At 36.6% G+C, this 25,050-nt stretch overlaps 1 protein-coding gene across 1 annotated transcript in view; it reads left to right on the forward strand.

The window, feature by feature from the left end:
- Positions 1–25,050, forward strand: part of LOC124636273 (protein sprint) — a 201,310-nt gene that overhangs the window by 22,521 nt on the left and 153,739 nt on the right. Inside the window, exon 3 of the mRNA XM_047172299.1 lies at positions 5,996–6,066. Coding sequence (XP_047028255.1) covers positions 5,996–6,066 — 71 coding nt within the window. The remainder of the gene's footprint in view (positions 1–5,995; positions 6,067–25,050) is intronic.

Raw genomic sequence — 25,050 nt, forward strand, 5'->3', positions numbered from 1 at the left:
AATGTGAAGGTTAAATAGCGTAGTAATATACCTACAAATGATCAAAACTAATTAAGTAACTATGTAAGTTCTTGCTCACACAAAATCCTCAATAAAGGAGAAGATTTGCTTTTATTTTGTCGCCCGCGGTTTCACCCGCGTCCCGTAGCCGGATGGTGACAAAAAAACCTTCTTCCGGGTCTAAGTTACCTCCTCTCTAATTTTCACGCAAATCGGTCAACCCGTTTTCATGTTATGTATATAGATTTAACTTAAGAAAAATGTGAAAGAATACGACAGTGACAGTTGTCCTTTCAACTACATTGTTTATTCCATTTTCAACTCTCTCCGCTGGCTTCTACAAAATTGTGTATCCTCATCGTGAATTTTTACGATTGTAAACTTGAGCAGTTTAAGTCCCATTGTCTCAAGGTACATAAAGTAACTCGTTAAGAAATTACAAGTGTGTATAAAAAGTGTCATTTAACAGCGTCAGTGAGGATGTGCCATTATTCATAAAGCCGGGGTGTTGAAGCAGCACCCCTGGGGATGCGCGTTTTAATGTCCGCATTTGCATTTTGTAGTATAAGCTTGGTTTTCAGATTAAATAGTGCTGCTGAAAAGGAATATGTGAGAGAAACGTATGTTAGTAGGTACTACATACTGCAATTTCATGGTTCTCATTGTCTAATTTATGCAAAATGCATGTTTCCATCCAAACGCTAGACAGTAGAAAATAATATTATGAGCTGCCGATGCAGCCTAGCCATATACACAGCTAAAAGTTCACAAATCACACAATTTAATGATAAAAACTGCAAGACTACATTCAGCATTTAAAATATAGACATAAGGTAACTGAAAATTGATCTGAAACATTTCCATATCCTACGAGGTAAAATATCATCACTGCCATAACATTAAACGATGGAAAGAAATAAAGAAGTTATAATAGGTAAGTCTAGAGGCTCCCTCGCATAACGGGACACTTCCAAACAATTAGAGAGGCTCGTTAGCTTTACGAGATATTTAGCACCTCCTTCCTATTTCACTGCATTTTATTAGTGCACTGCGTAATACAGTTGGTTTGTGCTGACGTGGATTTTTGGGGGAAACACAATTGAATGGGACTGTGGTCGTGTAATGAATATGGCTTCTCACTTAATGTAACTTATGAAATAAACCTCCTTTTTAACCTTCACAAAAATGTCTGGATTCATCACTACATAGTATAAAACAAAGTCGCTTTTTCTGTCCCAATGTCTCTTTGTACGCTTAAATCTTTAAAACTACGCAACCGATTTTCATGCGGTTTTTTTATCAGATAGAGTGTTTAAAGAGGAAGGTTTATATGTATAATAACATCCATTAAATAGTGGGAAAATACTGGTAATCCCGTGCGAAGCTGGGGCGGGTCGCTATTAAAAAAAATAAATTTTATAGTAATATTTACTATAAAATTAGTCATATCCTTATGACATCGGCAAAATGTCTTCATGCGTTATAAAATTGGCTAACATTATTTCTCAAATTAGGCAAAGTATAGCAGGGATTCATGATACTTACCTAGAAGGTCCAACAAACCGATGAACTGTAGATAATTCAATACTGAGAAAACGGTCATGTAAATAAATTGGTTCAATGAAAAGTTGTTCGCAAAAACTATTTCTGTGTAATGGATTTTCCCATGAATCGTTTACTATTGTTGATCAAGCTGTACCTACATTTTATTATATAAAGTTTTTAGGTCAATCGTATGACCTGTTTTCTTTTGAAACTTAGATAGCTGTCTACATGGTACATTTCATGTAAATGAAAGGCTTTATTTGGCAAGTCATTAAATTGATTAAGTATGAGTGAGTTTGCAAGTTCACCAAGACCGAGCATCGATTAAAGAAAATCACTAGGTATTGAAAGTAAAATCAATGGCTAATATGTTATTTTTCATACTGTGATAAGTAAATGTGGTTACAAAATTATTGTTTTGGTCGGTTTTGTCATAAAGTTTTTAACATTATGTTTTCCAAAAAAAGACAATTTCAGAAGTGTATCTTTACTTATGATTTGGATATTCCTCGCGAAGTTCAATTGAATGACTTACAAGGTGATTTGTTTCCTTTTACGGGTTTATTTATTGCTTTATAAGTTGTGTTTAGCAATAAGTACCTAATCAATAATACATTACGTTCTAACGATCCATATAATGCACCTCTTGACCCGGTTACCAAAATTCCCTTTGGGATCACAAGATGACGTATCATAGAATCGTAATTTCGACTTTATTGCGTTGTAATAAGGTTGAAGGACCTTTTCAGTTGACGATGTAAATGTTTGTGTTTCTTTTTATTGCTTAGCAACGACCTGGTCATATGGAATCAGTAGGGCGATGACCTCTCGTGGTTCTTGATAGACAGTGAAATTATTGAAAATAGAGTTTTCCTGCAATGTGGTGTTTTTCAGCGGTCTTTTTGCATACACTTTGCGTATTAGGTTTTAAAGGCCCTTGATTGATTGAATTTCAGTCATTAAGAGTTACAGATATTGGCTTAAAAACTGCTGAAATTGGTTTTTAGTGTTAGAGAGTAGTTAGGTTTTGAAGGTGCTCTTGATTGATTCAAATACCAGCATAAAAAGTCCCAGATGTTGGTTTAAAATCTCTGCTGAAAGAGGTAGTACGCGAAGGTACTTTTTTGAATAACTTTCACAAAGTTATCTACCGTTGGAATTTAATAATTTTGCTCATAATTTTTAACATTCATATGCAAATATTCATTATACGTTTCACGGAGCGCGTCCCCCGGGACATCGGTGCGTTACGTCGGGATAATTGCGACAATTAACGCCTATTATGCCGATGATTTCCGACCCTCGAGGAATTTATGGAACTATTTTAATTGGATTTTTTACTTTGATTTCTTTTTAACTTTACTTTTCTATTGATTTAATAATTTTACGTATTTTTTTCTATACTAATATTATAAAGAGGAAAACTTTGTTTGTTTGTTTGGTTGTAATGGATAAACTCAAAAACTACTGGACCGATTTTAAATATTCTTTCACTATTAGAAAGCTATATTATCTGCGAGTAACATAGGCTATATTTTATCCCGATGCGGCCAGTAGCTCCCACGGGACGCGAGTGAAACCGCGGGAAAACGGCTAGTATTTAATATTACAGTAGATAAGATATGTCACTAAGGACAATTATGATTTTTCTAAGCAAGTAAATCAAGAAAATCTGTTTAAGCTAGCTGGTTCTCTTTTAAAAATCTTAATGGGTCTCATCGAATTCAGTCTACTACAGTATCTTCCAACTCTTTGATCCAAAACTTTACTGACATAAGAAACGAAGAAGAAAACATGACATAAATAAACATAAACAAACATCCATTCCGTGGAAAATTCTCGACTATTTATGTTTGCTAATTTCATGCTCTAGTGAGGTCGGCGCGCTAAAAGCGGCTTACTTTTATGTTGGAGTACCCTCTACGTCAAAGTATTCGCAGTTGAGGGTGCACGCTATGACATGTCTTAGAGTATATAACTTACCTAATGAATCCGCCATGAGAACAAACCTCAGAGCAAAAACACGAAAAAATAAAACTGACTTCAATAGTCTACCTAACATCTTCTCCTAAGTCTGATAAATATTATGCTGAGAACTGCATCAAAATAGGTTCATCCAAAAGTGAGACAATCACGTACATACGTGCATAGATATTTACACACACATGTAAAACCGAGAGCCTCCATTTCTGGAAGTCAGTTAGAAAACGTAGATCGAGGTAATGCAAAGCTGATAATCATAGCTTACTCATGCATTTGCACTCTACAAAATTCACAAATACAAACATAATCTTGACGCACACGCATGGAATACGGGCTTTCGTTAGCTTTGGTAGAAAGAAAGGCAACGCAATGGCGGTTCCAGTCAGTTTAATTCTCCAAGTGACACATGGATGAGACGGTGTTTAAACTGAAGACACGGACAACATGATGTTATATGTTATAAGGGGCGAATCTGGACTATAATTTGTACTGTTTAATTTGCGCTTGCAAGCGACCGGCTTTGGATAAGGCTTGGAGCTTGGAGGATGTAGAGGTGGTAGGTAGATATTATGTGGGTAATGTAAGTAAATCACATTATATTTATCAGGTTTGTAGGTAATATAGGTACCAATATTTGCAGTCTTAGGTACTAGGTTTTTTTACTAATCCTGATGATTTTAGTCTTGATCAGGAAAGTGAAAAATTACAATAGGACAGGTGACGACGTTACGTAATAGTCATACAAACACCTTAAAAATGACAGATTATTGTGATAGGTAACAGACAATCGTAGTTCACATTCAAATAGCTACTACCTATGAGACGCGAAAAGGCAATACATAAATCCTATAGTGAACAGCTACGGTTGTTAATGGAAGTCGTCCTCGTACAATAAAACGGTACAGTCAGCATAACACGTGGGGTGTTACGCGTGGATAGTCGCGGTGCCGTCAAGAGATTTTTATTTGACAAACTTTTTACACCGCTGCGCCACCCCGTCTGCAAACTAAGCAAATAGGTACCTAAGTCTGTTACATACTGTCGTTTGGTTTGGAGAACATGTTGGGAATACAAAATAAACTATTTATTTGTAAAAAGATAGAAAATATTTACATTATAACTCAAGTTACCTGTAAAGTTACAGCCAATCCTAATGCTGAGAGCTATGGATGAATTTCATCATAAACATTTTTGAAGGTAGTACCAAGACTAGTACCTACATTTTTTTATATTTTCATTGGGTAAGGCTTGAGCGCAGTTTCGCTATGTCAGCCACGTAATGTTTGAAAAAAAAAAATTGAAAACCTTAATAAAAACTTCATAGAAACATTTGCAATTAGGTACTGAAGTGAAAACATGCTCACAGTTGCTGTTAAAACTTTATACTTCGTGATCATTCCTACACCTAAGTTATATCTAAGTCTGAGATGATAACTTGAAATGGAACCTTATTTACCCGTGGATAACTCCCACGGTCTAGTGCGTTTGAAATTGGAATGTGTACGTTTGAACCTTAGGGCATTCACAAGGTCGAGTCACTCGTAGCCAGGCGGAACGAAGACACGATGCAACGTGTGAACCGTGTACAAACTAAGTGTAACCTGAGAAAAGAAAGACAAAGCTTTTTTCACACACAGGTGTACACGCGTTTATTAGGAATTTGCTTTATGTGTTCGGTAGTTATCACAAGTAATTTATGGCTTCTAATATTGATCAGTTATTGCACTATCACCGGCGGTAAAATATTAAATACAAATCTTAATTTAAGCCCAAAGGCATTTATGACTACGTAGCCACGTTAACGCAATTAGTACTAAGCAAAGGGACTTCAAAACCGGTATATTCCTCAATGATTCGGTTTTCATGATCCGTACACAAAATTCCGACAACATTACACACTAAGAATCTTTGCAGCTTCATAAACTATTATTATAAATATGTAGTTTTACAAAGGTATGTTAATAATCCAGTTTAATGTTACGTTCATCATTTCTAACGTCTGTGTGTCACATATTAGAGCAAATATCTAAACCTAGAGGCCGTGGCGAACGAGGTTTAACTCATTTTCCGAACGTTTCCAATATGTGGGGCCGCATAGAAAATCCAACGAATCGATATGTGAATAATGGGGATTATGTGGTATTACTGCGAAAATTTCAATTTACGATCAGAATTGCATGGTGCTTTGGTTTCCCAATGCACTTTTCTTAGAAATATTTCAATTTCTTGGTATCGTGCGAAGAATAGTGCATAAGTGGGCAATTTATTCAGATAGTCCATCGTATTTTAGCGCTCTACGTTAATTTTATTCCATACCTAACCTTTGTGTATTGAATTTACAGACACAATATAGTTTCTTGTTTAGAGAATTTCTTTAAAAATTGTGGGTTTACTCATTGTCCATTGACATATTTTTTCACAATTCTAACTTTGCCTTTGACTTTCTGAAAATATTTTTTATTTCCAGTTGCTGAACACACTATCTACGGATTTGGAGGAGATGCTAACAGAACTTTATGAGGAAAAAAAAATATCCAGGTAAGTGAAAACTACTGTTTTACTTAAGTTTCTGAAAACATACAATATCCATACTACATTAATTATAGACAAAACGAGAGGAAAAAACAAAATAACTCAATTTGAACGTCATGCCCAGACAGCACATTCGAGTCATCATAAATTGTAACGCGAGAAAGTTAAAAAACACTTAATAGGTATATCATTTTCAGTCTTAATAAGACGTAAGCAATGTTTCACCAATTAATCAGAAAGCACGTGTAGGTAATCACACTTCACAATCCAATTAATAAATCTTCAATGAGAAGAATGAAACAAATGACGACTATAAAGCAAATATTTGCTGAACAAAATAATATCTTTACTCAATTTTGATCTTTACGACAATGGCATAAAGACCATAAAGGGTTTTCTGGTTCGTAATAAGTGTTGTGAAATCGTATTATGGGCACAGTAGCGCGCTTCGGTGGCGGATAAATCGAATTACATGCGGTCCTGAGTTCGACTCTTGACTTGAGCGGTGCCTTTGATACTGAAACCTTTTTCATATATGTTTATGAATACGTTGATGTAGATACCTCTTTTTTGGGCAAAATGTTGACGTGCGATTGTGTGTGTCCTTTTGACGACAAAATTGAGATGAAAGCCAAGCTATTTACAGGCTTTAGTAACAAAGTATGTCAATCAGCAATCTATTGACAAAGGTTTTATTAATTTCAATTTTCCAGACAGTAGGTATTTTTTACATCTTTACCTGCTTATGTAAGAGAAAGTCGAGTTAGTTAAACATTTTATAACTCAAGAATGGCTGAACCGTGTGAGCTGAAAATTAGAGGGGAGGTAGCTTGGACCCGGGAGAAGGACATAGGATAGTTTTTGTCACTATCCGGGACGCGGATGCAACCGCGGGCAGAAGCTAGTACATAATATTTGATGAAGAAAGAATGGCCTTTTAAAACATAAATACTCATTTCGGTCTTCCCCAAAATTGAAAAAGGGTAGCGTTTTTTTTTCATAATCCTGGTTAGCTTTTACCAGACAGATGATCAAACAGAGACCGCGTTGTTCCAAAATTAAGTTAACAGTATGCATTCAATTCCACGCACAGTTCAATCTAAACCCGGCTCCATTATTTTTTTTTTGAAACCGGCCAATCCGTTGCGGTCTATTGTTTTATATTCGTGGTCAGCCGTTTACGAACCTACAACGTTATTTGAACCGTTTGTAAAATATGTACGTTACAAAGAATTATAGAACGATCGCCATGATCTAATGGAACGGAAAACTGGGTTACAATTTTGTTTGAACATTTTTTTGAATGGGGTTGTTCTATTTAGGTGATTCTATAATAAGGCTAGAACATAAAGTATGTAACTACGGTAACGGTATGTAATCTTTGTGTTCAGATTTTATACAAGGTTCCATATTTGAATTCATTTCGATATTTTCAACATTTTCATTCAAACCATCGACACTTTTAACCCCAAGCCTTATCGAAAATATCATCGAGCACAAACCAACGTTGTTTCAAAATCGAGAGCGAAAATATATGACTGTTATCAGTTTTAAAGCCAATAGCGTGTCCGTGGCAAATAAATCAGAACGGTAACAAGATGAGGACAGTATCGAAAGCCCAACAAATCATGTGCTAGCGTTGACGTTAACTGAGAGCCTTCCGGAGCAATGCCAAAAATAATAACACTCGGTTTTATTAGTTCACATTTTTGGAGTTAAGTCATATTTAAAGCAAAGGACGTATTTCAGGAGTCAGGTTCAATAACTATAGCAGTAAGAATAACGGTTGGTATAAAAACTTTTTCCAACAATAGGTATATACTTTTGTGTAAATCTAAAAGGCATTTTGAAAAAAACATTGACTGCATCTTATGAAAAGCCACAAAAAGTTTTATTGTTAAGGCTTTCACTGCCCACCGAGTTATGTACTCCGCGGATTTTCTCCGAAAACCATATATTTTACACAAAACACAATGTTCACACCTCAAGGGATACGCATAAAATCCACCCACAACGCAGATTTACCATATAAAACTCCACGATAGTCTTCCCGGTATCATCACATTATGCAACCGGTGTAAGATTATCATAAACGTATAATACACCCGTGTTGTGTAGGTAAAACGAATCGCTTAGCTCCCCAACATTTTACGCTCAAATCTTCCTGATTTCAACAACCAGTGTAAAAGATATATAAAATAAACCTGGCCGTAAAATCACCCCCTTATTTCGAGATTAAATATCCCTAAGTGGGAAAGATAATTAATTTAAGCGATGTAATGTTTGTTTAGGATGAAGAAAATACAGGATATTTTAAATTAATTCGCGAAACCTACAATAATGAACTCGTTTGAACACTCACAACTGTCTAATATGTAGAGTGGGATAAATGAAAATATGAACCGTCAAAAGCAACAAAACGTGCCCAAACCAGAAGCTCGAAGTTCCGGACAAAGCATTATGAATAATGAAACACCCTTTTTACAAAGGTTCGGAGTAGGCACTGCCTATGGATATAACCACAAAACTGGAGATTTTGCGGTGGGGTGTCGCTGGGAGAAAAAAACGGGAGCGCAAAGTGTTTTTTACGGCTTTAATACGAGTTTATTAAAATATTTAAAGCGGAACTTTAGCGCGAATTTCCCCGAAGACATCTCAAAAAGGTCCCCCGTCGTACCGATATGAAACTTCCAGGCTAGGTGTTGGAATGATAAATTAAAACGAGGAAAAAGAGCGTCGACATGTGTTAGTGTAATGAGATATTTTCGCTCTGCCTCATAAATTATACTAAAGTGAGAAGTTTGACATTCCAAAAAGTCATTCATTTTGATAATGGTACTTGTGTGATAATGGCGATTGTCAAGTTATGAATGTTACCAGAGTAGGTACCAGTTTTGAATTGATACCAAAAACGTGCCAAAAGTTCGGTAGTTTGATACCGGATAACGCAAATATTCCTAAAGGCTAGCAATTGTATAACTGAAAATACAATGTTACATCACACAAAAGCGTACTTGATTAATTAAACAAACTTCATCCCACACAACATCAGAACGAACAAAATAATAACGTTTATTTTTGGCAAAATTTTAACAAATCAGTTGTTTGGGTATTTAATCGTACGGCCCTAGTAAATGCAGTAATAAAGAGACATAAAGGGTTGCATTAATTTTCATTGAATAATAATTATATTTTTGAAATGCTTTTCCAAAAATTGGTTCCTATTCAAAGGCACCCATTGCAAAGAACAATGGTACTCGATTGGAGTTCGCGCGAAATTGTCTAGGACCCCTAAATGGACTATTAGGTACAGACCTCGCCTGATTTTGGTTCGCTTGCAGAGTGGAGCCGTGATTTAAGGCAGGGGACTGAACGAAGGGAGATAGAGGCTTACGCAAAATATGCGCTTCTGAATTTTTTGATTTAGTGTTTTTGATGCACGCAGTACTCTTTTTATTTTTTATTTCTATGTCTGTGCCTACTTTATTTTTATCTTTGATTTGGTATTTTGATGTAGAAACATATGACACTGAAGCGCGATATCATTAAAATTATGTACCTACTCCTTTAAGACAATTGGTCCCACGTGGGCGCCAAATAATTATTTGAGCATTCGAATTTTGGCTTTGTGCCTTATACAAATAAAATTGCTACTTCTAAGCAAAGAAATATGACAATAGAAGTTCTTCAAGTACTCTTGCGAAGGCACTGATTAAAAACAAGTTTCTTCTACTCGAAGCAGGACATAATAAGCAGTATTATTGCTCTCAGTAATATCTTATTGTTCGTTGAAGAACCTGAGTTTCTCATATTTTCTCTTTGTGCTGGCTAGACATTGTGGCGGCTGCCTATTGTGGTTGAACTCGCCTGCACAGCACAGGACTGCGCTTTTAGTTCTTAAAACCACCCTCATGCCTTTATAGGCTCCTGGTAATGATGTAGCATGTCGATGAAAAAGGATCCTTTTTTATACCTATATTACAGGACAAAAAATTATTGTCAGATTTTTTATTTGTGAACTACGGTAAAATGACTATATATATTTGATGACGTGTAAATATTTTTCTTTTTAATCTATTTATGTGCAGTATATGGGTTCACATTCAAAATAAGATTTAACCACTGCCTAGGATACAGTTTTGACAATTGATTTCACAGTCACACTATTGAAATCTGCCTTTGCATTCTGTTAGTCTCGGAAAATAAAAACAGTCAGAGAACTTTCTCGATATCGGTGCCGCATCCAGCCTCCCGGTGTAGGCCCCGCTCTCATCAAAATGGCAGTACTTTTGAGTGATTGCGAACGAACTCCACAAACAATGGCCACACCGAGTCAATCTCGCTGTGAAAGCTCTATAGCAGGGATGACAGACTATTGAAATGCATCATTTGCCTGGTAACTGGTAAAATTTGGGCATGTCAGTAAGAAATATCATGAACTAATATGGGGTATCATACCCATCCATCGACCCTTTCGTCGTTGCTATATAATAATATTTCGTTGTTTACCGTCTAAAGTGCAAATGCTATAAAAGTGCAAAAAAAAGTGTTTTTTTTTGGCATATTTAATAAAAAATAATAAATCATTGTAGGTTTGATATAAATAATGTCAAGTTAAACAAAGGTTTGCCATCCCTGCTCTGTAGTGTAACAACACAAGGACGACAGACTAGCAATATTCACAGATAGTAAAGTTGATGATGACAAAAATAAACTTTTACGGCAACAATGCTAAGGGGAATTGCAGATACATTTTACTATTTAGCGGACAGTCTCGTCTGTAAATGAAATGGGCTTTTTTAAAGTGATGGTTCCTTTATTTGCTGTGTATTTTTTTGCTCTTATGCTTTTTTTATAGTTCCCTTATGTATTTCAAAATATACAATTCAACTTGAAACCTGAAAAATTCTGGCTTTTTTGGTCGGTAATCTCTGAATTAATGTGACACGTGTGTACTAAAATGTGATAAAACAGACAGACACATCTGCAATATTAATCTGAATCTGATGATGACCGTGAATAGAATAATAATACTTAGCGGAAACAAAATGCTACCTATTGGCTGAATGGAACAACGACATCCATGTAGTACTAATTCGTCCCGTCATGTAAGTGACAACCCTAATCTATGACTCATATGTATAGTCTACCACTCTCATATATCGTCGTATCTATAGTCCAAACCGCTATCAGTTTGTACGGAAGTCTGTGAATCAATAGTTACCGTTCCTGTTTACGGTACACGTAACTACTGTCAATGGAAAACCGTTTTGTTCAATGTTTAGTTTATTACTGCGTTTAAAGCACGCAATTTGTGAAAGAGGTATTACGGAATGCGAAATGTTTATGACTCAGTGAATCAAATTAATTGGTTTTGCTACAGTTGAATTTGTAGGATATAAAACCTTTTGGAACATTATTACTGTAACGGATTCTTTTATATAATTAACAAATTAATATTTTAACAAAACACATTTTTCTACACAATCTATAAGCAGAGAAGTTTTGCTAATTTTACCGTATTGTACGGTAAAATTAGCAAAACTTCTCCTGCTGTATACGGCGTATAAATTTTAATTTTAATATTTTATCATCACGCCGCGTCACGAAGCTCGACAGGTTTTTAAGAGTAATTCACACACATTTTCTTCTTTTTAGACCTTTCACCACAGTAACTAACTATTTGATACATAAAAAATTTACAATGTTTTCCTAACCCCGCACTTATCTAAGGGAGCGCAGAAATTATTTCCAAATTAACCGCGGCTAGCCGGGTGCGCTAAATTAAATCGAACGACAGCCCTCGGATGGACAGCCATCGGGCCGTTTACCCTACGTAATGGCGTCGTCAAAATCTACGGCAAAAATGTGTTGCAAATGGCGTCTGCAATGAGGTCATCAACCGTTATTTATGTATTTTATTACGTATTTAATAATGTGTATTTTACAGCGGCAGCGTATTTGAGAATATTCTATTTTTAAATAAAAGTAGTAGTTTTGATTGATAGCGAATTTAATATAGCAGTAAGTAAATACTTCACTGTATCGTTGCAAAAATGATTTCAAAACATCTATGTTCAGAAATGTATCTTAATAAAAAAAAGTTTAAATCAAACGTTATTTTTATTTCATACTTGAATATATTAAGGTATACAAACCTTATCTAATTTAGTACAAATTAAGCCTTAACACTCTATGGTCAGGTGGTCTAGAATCGTCTGGTATTCAGTCTACCGGTTTAATCCAGTTTACTGTAACATCCGCAGGATGTTCAGCTGGTGAATAGATTTTGCTAGGAAATTACTCATAGGTAAATAGGTCTTGCAAGATAATTATCGATAGCACTTACCTAACAACTTTAAGATGTGGGTCATAGCAAAATTCCAATTATCTTTCAGAAGGATTTGTTGTTTTCGAAAAACATATTCGAAACGACCCCTACATAAAATACAGAGCTTCACCTACCTTTATATTTTCATCTTAATATCTTCGTACTAGCTGTCCTTGGAAATGATAAATACCATCCCTGAACTAATATTACCCTAGTCTCGTACCCAACTAAGTGTTGCCAGCTATTACCAACATCAAAGAAACAATAACTATAACAATAATATTCGTCTAGCTTCACCCTGTTTGTTGACTGAAGCCAATTCATGAAAACCACAACTATTTTACTGTTGACCAACTCATACCACACGTTTTTGAACCTTATGCTAAGGTAATAAAAGCGTTGAGTAGCAAAGTTAGGTGAAAGTTGTTTGCAAAAGTTTATTAGTCGGTCTAAAGGCTGAGGTTTTGGAATGCTTCAGTAAATATAGACGCTTAAGTTTGTCGTGAATACTATTTACCAATATATCTGTAAAGTAAGCAAACATAAGAATTTCTTTCATCTATCAGTAAGAAGGCCTTTGTTCATATTTTTCGATATGATATAAAGAGATTTTATTGTGATTTTCAAATTTTAAAAATTAACAATATCCATTTGAATTAATGCAGTACCTACATAAGTTACACTTTTAACTAAAAAAGGATAAATAAAACGATGATGATACAGGTACCAATAAAACACTCGCTATATTAAAACAAAGCGGCAGTGTACACGATACGATAACTTCACAATTTATTTCCCCTGCATATAATAAATAACAAGATGTTTCTCTCATAATAATCTCCACTTTATCTGTAAAAACAATGCACCAAAAATATACTTGAATATATTTTAACGTCTTACTGCAAATCCCTGTGGAATCCATTGCTTCATCGTGCGTGAAGTATGGTAGATAAGAAAGAAATGTAAAGGTGTGCACACACAACCTAGCTACCATTGAACAGCTCATAAAGTTTACGCATGGTTTACAATGAGCATTGAACGAAAGTGAAAATCATCCAAAATTGATTCAACTAAAATTAATGTGTTTTACTTAAATTCTGTTTTTTTTTTTTATTTATTTGCACATTTTTTCGCTTTAAAGTCTTATAAAATATCTTCCAAAATTTTCTTAAAGTGACAGAATTTATGTGTAAATCACACTTTGACAGCAGCAGAGTAGTGTGTTCGTACCTTAAGATCGTTCATACAAGACGGTTAAGACAAAAACACTTCCCTCCATTGCGAACTAACAGATGTGTTTGAATAATTACTTTTGTATTAAGCTTGAGATGCTACGAAGGGAGGAATAGATGGTGAAAAAATCTGAGGAAAAACGAAATAAGACATGTAACATCTTATTTGATAATGTTAGTTCTTACTTATGTAGGTACACGACGGCGACGGGGCGTAGCAACGTCACGTTTTTGGTATATCACTATCGTGCTCGATTTACCAAAATAAGATCTTTAGGTTGAATATACCTAATACTAATAAAATATAAGAAATGTAAGTGACAAACTTGCTTTTTATCATGTTTACGTCAAAAGACATCATTTCAGCTTCAGAACCGTGTTTACAATTACCTAACTATACACTCACTACCGAAAAAGGTCGCCCACGCAACCCAAACCAGGGTTTTACAATTAATTTAATATGATCTAACAGAGATTAATTTCAGTCGCTGAACGCCTAGGGGCTGCGGTCAGAGACACGACACATGCATCACGCTCTAAACACAATTAACGAGCCTGCTAGGGTTACCATTCATCTACGTTACACTGGTATTTGTCTTCATAATGATCACGAGGAAGTGGCGATGATAAGTTTAAGGGGCATCCTTGGAAGGTGGCTATTTGTTACAGTTTTGGTCAGTAGGGTTATGATGTCATACAAGTATTTGGGCTATGTAAGAGCGAAATCAAAGGTTAGAATGGACTCTTTTTTGTAGGATTATTGTAAAGAGGACATTATGGCAATGAAAAATTAGAGAAAACTAAACAGATTTTTAAACCTATCAGCAAAAAACAGAAATACAACCCCTTTGATTCTCTTTTTATCTTTTTTTGTAAATTGAAATTTTCCGACCTGTTTGTGCTTTTTAAAAATCTTTCCGGCCGAATCGTATCTCGTTTTTTTATCGAATGGTAATCCTACACGAAGTGCCGCACCTTTGGTCCAGGCTAGCTAATGTAAAAACCTCGTTATGCCTCGAAGGCACAAAAGGATTTTAGCCCCGAGAGATAGGTTTATAACTTTATTTGGTTACATTGTATTTAATGGACTAGCGTGCTATGGGACCGTCGCACGAATTTTAAGCTGTTAAACAGTAAAACTCCAAGTGAACATGTGTGTTTTATTAATTTTAAATTTCTTCATACTACTCTACCTCTACTACAGTGAGTTTAAAATGTACGAGAAAAATACACACGCTGGTAAAAAATACCCAGCTTTGTAAAAGTCGGATAAAACAGGCAAAACACCAGCCAGGCAGTCCACCTGAAACACTCTTTTTCTACCTCAACAAAAATTTACGGCAGCCATTAAACGTATATTTGCTAGAAGCTAAAACAGTTTCGCCAAAAAAGTACATTAAACATACGTTTTACTGGACCAGTGCGAGACTCATCTTTGTACGTGATGGTACGGTAAGTACAGTGGATCTCAGAAGTACGTATTATTATTTCATAGCGCCTGTAGAAAGCATTAGCATAAAATATCTTAGTACCACTTTGTAAATTGAAGCGGGGAATTTGTTCGGCAAGCCTGATGTTACGAGTTTATTAAGTATGGATGGATGGGGCTTGTATCTCACCTGGGCTGTATAAAGGGTTGCCTTTAGGCTTCTGTGAAATATCTGTGATCAGGGAAATTCGTGTTGTAGGTATTGATGAGAGTAAAGTGGATAACATAATATCGGATAAAGGACATGGCGGTGAACAAGGTTGGATGCTTCGATAACCATCATATGCATAGCTTGTCCATGTATATTAGGCTTCCAGTATAAAGAATATAGAGTAACAATAACTTAATACCTAATTTGATGTCGCCATCTTGTAAATTATGAATACGGATAACTTCTTAAACATTTAAACACTCTTGGCCTTACTACAAAAACTTAAACACCTGTTTTACACTTGTCAAAAAAAAATGTGGCTGCAAAATGAACCATGTCAACGTCATAATTTGACATTTTTTTTGACAAGTCTTAAACTGACGTTTAAAAGTTTTTGTGGTAAGACGGCATGTTTCTAGTCACCATATAACCTTGTATTACCATGTTTCTAGCAAATACAATTTCTTATTCTTATCCGAAATCTACTACGGAACGAAACGTAGACGGCTCCGTACCACACAGCAAAACCACCCATAATAAAATATTAAAAACCCAAATATTTTATACAGTTTATCAATAAAGAAGCATCCTCACCAGACTCACAAAACGAACGACTATCACTTTAAATCCAACAGGTATACTATACATTCTCTCTCGTACATATTACATAGCTACGTAGTAACATGTTCTAGGCTATGCATGAAACATGTCCTTGTAGACTGCCCGCTGGGCATGTGTGTAATCTCGCTTATGTTATGTGTATGTTTTAGCGAATATTGCACGGAGCTCGCCTCTCTCGTATTGCGATTCGATACTAGTTGGCAATTGCTGTAACTTATTTTGTACTTATTTCTTTGGGAGTAGGAAGAGGTATGGAACTCGTTACTGCGATGATAGGATGATACATAGGCAAAGAGAGACTTTCGAAATATTATCAATATATTATTACTGAAGAGGTGTGCCTATAAACTAAAAAGGTAATCTTTAATACAAAACTGTATAGAAAAAGTTCTCATTTTATCAATGTATCCAATTGGATATAATTCCAATTTATTGTCTGGCGAATCGTCTACCTATGATCCTCTATTCATTAAAAATAAGCCTGTCTTTAACATAGGTACTCGTAAAGGCACTCGCAATACCTCATTATTATTAAAACCTTCCAATTACCTGATTACCTTTTCTATGATCCCTTATTCATATTAGTAAGCCCGTCTTCAAATATAAGTAGGTACTCGATACCGAAATAAACTTGAACAATGCTCCATAACCAGACAAAGCCTAAGCCGTCTGATCCGACCAATTTAAACTCAGCACTAGTTAAACTGCCTACTATATCTAAATATCACTTAACCGCGTACAATTCCAGTCTGTATTAGATTCCTTACAGAAGTTAGTTTCGACATTAGATTAGTTGTAGTTCAGAGGATCGTCCCTTCGGGCCTCGGAGAGTGCATATCCATGTTTGACAAGAGACTCGGTAACTTATTTCGACTTGTACGGTACAAAGTTTTGGATTCACCCCTTTGGAGAAGTTCGTATCAGAAGTGAAAGTAAGGCTTGCTGATTAATTCTGTGTATCGGTATGCTTAGTATGAAGTTGGGTTTAAGACTAAGTTGAATCTAAACCATAAAGAAAAAACCTAAAATCTTTGTTAAATCTAAGCCATGAAGAAATTAGGTAAATATAAGTTTTAAAAACTTGATTGGGCTTGGGCCTTGGTTTTCTTTAAAATAATTGAAGTAGCTTTAGAATTACTGGATAAAGAAATACACCCAGTAGGTACCAAGTTCTTCTTTTCTCGGTTTTAAATAAACCAGAAAAAGTAACGGTAGCCAACTTAATATTTTTAGTTTTTTCTTTCACAAGCCCTCTAACGTTAAAAAAAAATACTTATTTCCTTCACCATAATATATTTCCCCTAATTAAATTGTATAGACGGGAAAATAAGCAAAGTTTTGCCAAGAAACTCGAAACTGTTGAGACGGCGTACATTCCACTTATTACAACTTACATAAATCTGGCCCTGTTGCTGCTACTGATTTATAGTTTTAATGAAAAACAAACTGAAATACTGTCCTAGTTAAAAAATGTTTTTCATACGTATAAGGCGGCCTCTATAATACACCACTCACCAATAAACTTTAAGCATAATCTGTATAACGTTCATGAACTTTTATCGGCTTAAAAAGGATGTTTTTTTTCTGATATTTTGGTTTTTTGCTTCTGATCTAATACAGTTTTTCTTATTATTTCCAGGTAAGACTTTTCCTTCGAAATCTACTTAAAAGGGAAGGTAAGTTTTGATCTAGATATTTCTACTATAAGATTTACTCCTCCTCCTCTCAGAAAAAGAAGGTTTATTAGTGAAAGACGCCAGTTTATCTTTCCACTCCTATCAGAAAACTTTTTTTTAATGAAGAAGATGAATTATGATTCCTTTTTTAAATAGGGCTCACTTCGTTCTATCCTATGCCTCGGCCTTACTCGGCACGCGCCTCGGGCATCCTCGTAATTATTCAGAAGGCATTCAGACGCATCTGCGCGCTCCCAACGCCGACGGATTTTTTATTGTCTTAAAAAATATTTTTCTTCAATAAAGATTTGATCATACTTCAGTTATTAGCATGGTTAGATTTATACTGTTAATTAAGATATTTTCTGGTAGTCATTATTTATTGTTTAGTTAGTTTTTCTTAGTTAAAATTTCGCTACCTTGCGGAGGCGTTTGCCCTGCAGTGGAGTTTATTAGGATATGACGACGAAGACGGCGACAAGATAAGTAGGTATTATAATTTGGTCGATGTAATTAAGCACATGACAGTAATTAGCAGAAAAATGGCTATGTTACAGGCGAATTCTCTATCAATACTCATCCCTAAGTTCTCAATACAGCGTGCTTTCAAAACACGCCGTCCTTGTATGCAAAATCAATTTCGCAATAAACCGCCTAGAAAATAGCTTTCCGTATGAACGCGACTTTATGATATTCTTTTGTATAAAAACGGTCGACAACGCGTCTAACCGGAGGGGATTTAATTAGACAGCGCAACCGCGACTTAATGTACCGTGAACTGATATAAGGGAGATTTGTAATGACGCATGGGCGATGGGACTACAGCCCAGTTGGTACGTAATGAATATATTTTTTGCTTGTACATGGATCTGAATGTTTGCAAGGTTTGGGTAGACTTCTTTTGAATTTGTTCTTTTAAAAAAATAATGAGAGATACGATGACTAAAACTGATCAATCCTGTTCTATAAAAGTCCCACTTTGACAACAAATAATTAGCCTTGTTCATGAATATTATATAGGTAACTTGTATTAGGTTCACTTACCTACCTAACATTGAACACACCATTCATATAAACATGTAAGGATAGATTTAGTTGAGCCTAGTTCATCAATGAAGGTACAAGAGAAGAGTTTTTGAAATGCATAATTTATCATTTCAGTTTACCTAATAAGCTTGAAAAGCGAGTATTATGCATGTTTAGAAACCAGCTCCCAGCTTAAACTTTGCAACCGCTTTATTGTTTGTTCGCAACTAGCTTATGAATTTGCAACTTTACCGCTCGCATTAGTCTGACTTCAAGCCTCAAGAGCTCCTTACACTTTCCTAGTTACACCTTACGTTTTTAAATTGCAAAATAAAAACAGTCGAATGGCACATAGATGAATAAACTATCCGTTAACGGTATGAAGTTATACATCCGTGAAAAAACACGTGTTAGTTCGCAATACAGTTATGTTACTGCGACCGGGATGGTCGACGACACTTTTAATAAAACGGTTTACGACACAAACGACTGTTGTCGTCGACTTTTTGTCGCAGCGACGTATTGCTCGTGTTGTGATGCCTTTTTGTTACGTTTGTATGAATAAAACAATGTATGGTAATGTTGTGCAGTATAACGCTAATATCGTAGAGGTGGTTTTATAAAATCTGTTTGCGTGTCCATATATGCGTAATCGGTTATGCTTGGTGTTCGGTTTATATGAATTGATTTTTGGTTATGAAGTGTCTACCTAGTACAATGTTTTATGACAGCAAAAAGAGTGATTTCCGCATCGTCTTCAGAAAAAAGAATAACTAGATGTTACCATTAATATAAGTAGTTTGAAACTGCAATGTAAACAACTAAGTAAGTAACATAGATATGACATCACCAGTTACGCCGCAAAAGCCAAATGTCAGTCAATTCAGTCCACCGTTCAACGTTCTATCATCACAATTTCCTTTAATAAAGCTTTATAGGCCAGTCGATAAAGTTGCAGTGAATCGTTTAAAGCGAATCGTTAACATCGTGTTCAATCATCGAGTGATTGTACACTGATTGCTTGATGCGATCAACGTTTGCACATTAGCGAGTAAACATGAGTTAACCGCTGATCAGTCGAACGAGCGATTAAGGGCAGTGTGACATCGACAAGTTGATTGATGATTTCGTTTTTTTTTTTATGAAACTGTATTGTTTGTTCTGTTCCTTTGTTTGGATCGATTGATCTTTAATTTGATGTAGCTTTGTCTTATTCAGTTTGTAGATAACTACTTAACGTACCTTTTCACAATTTTTTATAAGACTTCTGCTGAATTTTATTTCATTAACTATTTACCTAAATACATATGCATGTAGTGATGCTATGTTATCTTCGTGATTGAGGCTATCCGTTTCAGAGATCAAAAGAACTGAAAAAAATGTTGCATAATACCTATATCTTTGACACTGATGAGACTTTCCTTTTTTTTTTTTTTTTTTTTTTTTTTTTGTTGTCGCTGGGTAAAAAATGCTATTACGCATGCCCTTCCCGTCGGGGGACGGGAGAGGGGTATGTGGGACTCCCCGGTAACGACGTTCCCGGTATACCCACTAAAAAGGCCCAGCGGCACTCCGACCTCGCCTGAGTGGAGGGGGTCTGGGAATCTAGTGCATCCAGTCCCCCACCGGCGATTGCCCGCCTCACGGCAGGCCCCTCATGCCTCCCCCCAGTGGGGAGGGGTCCCTATGATGGCCGGAGCACAAGGGGCGATCCTTGTAATGCAGGCGGTGGCACCCCCGCGCCTGTCGCCCGCTGATCACCCCCCGGGGTGGATGGGGACGGACGTTGTGTTCGCCGTCTTCCACCCCTTCTTCGTCTGCGGAGCGGCGCTGCAAGAGGGTCGTTCTCCCGCAAGCGCTCTGCCGCCTCCTTCTGTGACATGACGTCCTCACAGAAGGAGGCTACCGCGTCCCATGCCTCCTCACTTCCCAGCATGGCACCAATCACACTGGGGAGCGAGAGGTCATCCCCGACCACTGCCACCAGGGTGCGGCGGGGTTCAGTCCACGATGGGCACACCTGTAGTGTGTGCTCTGCTGTATCCACCTCGGCTTCACAATGGTGGCACTTTGGGGTCTCCTCCCTCCCAATCCGGTGCAGGTACGCTCCAAAGCAGCCATGCCCGGACAGCACCTGCACCAGATGCATCGAGAGGCAGCCATGCCGCCGATCGAGCCATCCATCCAGGACAGGCCCGATGGCATCCAGCGTCCGGCGACCGAACGTTGACGAGGCAAGGTCCTCGGCCCAGTGTCGAGTGATTGCTTCCCTCGCCTCCTCACGCACTTCTTCCCGTTCGATCGGGTCCGGGTGCCGGTCTAGCGCCCTTTGCGCCGCCGTCCAGTCGTACACTCTGGCGAGCACCCAAGCCTCGAGCTCCCAAGGAGGGGCTCCCGCCAGAACGCACGCCGCCGCGAAGCTCACTGTGCGGTATGACTTTCCTACCTTACCAACGAAACCACAACATTTCCTCATTCCAATATGCAGATCACGTATTTATGCACCTGTACCTATTCCGATGTCTCATTTAAAGCCTCCTTTTCAATAATGAGTAACACAGATCCCCCCCCCCCCTCATAGGTACCTACGCAGTTAACAATGGCCTGTGATTGCGTGCTCTCTGTTCGATGCGGTTTCAACCCTCCGCCGCAGACGGGACGAGTAATACACGAATATTTAATATAGCATGTGATTAAATCTTTATTAATTAAAGATTGCTGTGGAAGTGTTGCAGTTTAGGGTTAATGTGTTGCGAAAAGTTTTGTTGTGTCTTTAAATTGTTTGAAATAATGGGCTTCTTTGCTCGTAAATATGTAATAGGTACCTATGTAAAATAATGTGCGATATTTATTTTTATATATAAAATAAATATTTAATGGACAGAAAAGGTTGATTTATGGATCAGCATAAAATGGATGATTTCTAACTTCGCTTTACTTTCAAATTGTAAAATTAAATCGTACATATTGTTACTACTTCCTACAAGTAATAAATCATAATGCGAATGTACACAGCTTAGAGAAAATAATGCAGGCTTTAGATTAGATCAATCGAATTCCAGCGAGGATACCTCAAAAGAAAGACGCTTTGATTACTCCTGGCCCACGAATGTGACGTCCAAGAAACGACTCAAAGGCTATTTTTATAGACGCAGAGATTGCGGGACTCGTAATTCAATTTATTGCGTCTACCCTCCACCAGGGGGCGTCGGCGATAATGCAATTTGATCGAACCACTTATTGGCCCTTTACCTTTTCATTACCGCGACTAAATTTCAATTGAAAAGAAAATTCTCTTTTTATTCTAAAAGGGGTGATCTCCACTCCAGTAAACGTATTCGTTGAAAACTTTTCGAGTGTGAAAATATTTCAACATAATAAGGTTTCTAACAATGAGAACTTTTCACTTTACCTCTTGACACCTGGAAGGCGGGAGATGAATTGTGGAACAACATAATGTTGCCAAGTTACACTTTTATGTTTTTGAAGCGACGCGACGCAACGACGCCCGGCTGTGAATATGCAGCCCTTTTATTTTCAAGGCGATTAAAAAACTTTTGTCCCCTCACAAAAAGGCTTTAATGTTTCCCCTTCATGGAAAAGCATTTTCTTGGCATTTATTTATGCTGTTAAGAAAAATATTCCTTTTATATTTATTCACGAGCTACTCGATGTAGTGTTTATTGTCAATCAAAATATTTTGAAATACAATGGGGGAGAACGTGTGAAGAAAATATTGAATTTAAATACAGTCTCACCCTTGTTTAGGGCTCAGAGGAAATCTATTTTTTATTATTTTCTTTTCCACACACCTGTAACTTTGTAATCCTGACGTTCGTATTTTTTGGTGACCGCAGTTCAATTTATCGATGGACGCTGGTTTGCTTTCGGTCCTTACCGAAAAAAGGACCAAGTTTACTTGTAAAAGATTTGTTGAATCCGCTTTCGTGGTATGACTGCTATAGGCTCGTGTCTTCTAAAGGAATCATAATGTTGTGAGCTTGGTTTTTTTTTTAAATATTGTGTTGACACGGACTATGTAACTGTACCTTCAATATTTACCTAAAGACTTTACCTATTAATTTTACATCAAATTGCTCTCCACCAAAGCTCTTGAAAAGTAACACGGTACGCTAATAAAGTGGAACAGCCGTCCAGTTTATCTAAATAAAACAACAAAGTCGTAATTATGTAACGAAGTCGGACAGGGGTGGGTCTCTGTTAAAATATTTATGTACTTGAGCCATGAAGCAGCCCATTCAGAAGGGTTGTCGAAGCTTCCAAGTAAACAAATAGACGGGAACTGGCCTTATTTTCGTTCCTACTTGAATTATGCGGTTTTGTGCCATTTTTGTTTGTGGACTCGTTTTTGACATGTTTTTAATCAGTATATTTATTATTATTTAAAAACATTGAATAACTACGACTTATGTGCATAGAATTAAGCGAGAGTAGGAGGAAAGTATGTAAATGTAGATTTTCTATAATTTCGTATTATTAAATGCATAGAATCGTTTTTGAATTTCAGTAAAATAAGTTTTGCAATCTTTGGCACGAGCCCCATTTTATAAAAAGCATCAACTTTTCATCCGCGCATCCATATTTTGCAATAACTGCAACCTTTTCACAGATAGCATTCAATGAACTTCACAAAACAAATCTCTTTGGAGATAAAATAAAATTTTCCTCTAAGGCGATATTGAATAAACAGTCCTGGTACTTGGTACTTCAGTTGTGGAGGTTCTGCATATAAACTACTGTCTCCAAGCTTAAGGTAGCTGCTTGCAGGATTTATTGTTCTTCGGAGAGCTTCCCTCTTGTAACTCAGATCAGTTTTATTAAAACGAAGAGATTATGTCTGGAAGTTGGAGACAAGGCTTGCGTAAGTGATATAGTGGGATGTCGATCGGGATGAATTGATTTTGGTTTTGAGTTGATAGATATTTGTTGTGTTTACATGACAAGGCACAGAACCTACTTTTACTGGTTAAATGGGTTATGAAATAATGATTATATGTTTTGGTTTAATTCATTCGTTTAACTATTGCAAAAACTCTTCTCGATCACTTATAATTTAGGATCCTATTATATGTATTGTAGTAAAATCATGTCGTTACAAAGTTAGTCACTTTATTTCAATACCACCTTCAAACAAAAGCAAAAAAATATTTTCTAGTGGTTTTCCTTAAAATAAGCAAAAATCCGAATATAGAATCCTCGCAAGACAGCAGGGTTCTGTATAATTGAGTGCATAAATCAAACGCCACCAAAATGAGATGTGATCCTTCATAAGTTTGCCGTGAAATCGTCGAGCTTATGAAAAAGCGATGGGGGAATTCTCTATGGCTGCAGATTAAACAGTCGGCCGATAGTTGGCCCGATGGTAGAAAACATTTTTGTAGTAAATCGTCAATTCAATCCAAGTTTAAATACTCAGTAGGTCTGATACCGACCAAATACCTGATCATTTTTATGTGCTTCCATATATTCATCTTCACTATACTGATTTATGAGTATATAAGAGAGGAAGTCGTGGTGGCCTGGTGGGTAAAGAACCAAACCTCTCAAGTATGAGGGCGCGGGTTCGATTCTGGGTCAGGCAAGTACCAATGCAACTTTTCTAAGTTAGCATGTACTTTCTAAGTACATATATCTTAGACACCAATTACTGTGTTTCGGATGGCACGTTAAACTGTAGGTCCCGGCTGCCATTGAACATCCTTGGCAGTCGCTCTTTGTAAAGCACTGGTACTCAGCTGAATCCGGTTAGACTGGAAGCCGACCCCAACATAGTTGGGAAAAGGCTCTGGAGGATGATACTGATTTATGAGTCCAAACAAACTATCGGTCGACTAAAAGTTTGTAGTGTGCGGTACTCTTAACCATAGTTCTGATAAAAAACTGTTAGTCGTGCAAAGAGGAGATAAAGTGTTGTTTTAGTTGTTGTGGTTTGTTGATGGTGCTGTTGCCATGGCAACGGGGATGTTAGATAGTTGTGTTGGGGTTTGGAATAAATGAGGTTGTGGTCCGATATAGCTTTGTAGTTGCTTTGTTTTATGAGTGTGTAGCTAGCTTAATAGTTTTTGATATTGAAATTTTATCCTTATGGTTCACTTTATTTTTCCGTTTAATGACACATCGTAAATCCCTTTTAACGGTTCAAAGACCCGAATATTTACCAGGATTATTAAAAAAAGTCATACTTACCTTACAGATTTTATCCTACATGAGTGCAGTCTTCACATTAAGGCAAGTGTCTCCTTAAAGTGCACTACACTGTTAGCTAGTGCAATTCACTGACAAGAACATCCTCTTAATTATGAAAGATATTAATTTGTAACGGTGCACAACTTTTCTGTACTACACGATGCACTTGTAAAATATATTATGTATTTAGTATATTATGTATTTAGTACTTCATTAATTGGTGACAATATTCTAGAAATGGATTAAATAAATGTATA

This window comes from Helicoverpa zea, chromosome 14 (genome assembly GCF_022581195.2).
Source record: "Helicoverpa zea isolate HzStark_Cry1AcR chromosome 14, ilHelZeax1.1, whole genome shotgun sequence".
Taxonomy (NCBI): domain Eukaryota; kingdom Metazoa; phylum Arthropoda; class Insecta; order Lepidoptera; family Noctuidae; genus Helicoverpa; species Helicoverpa zea.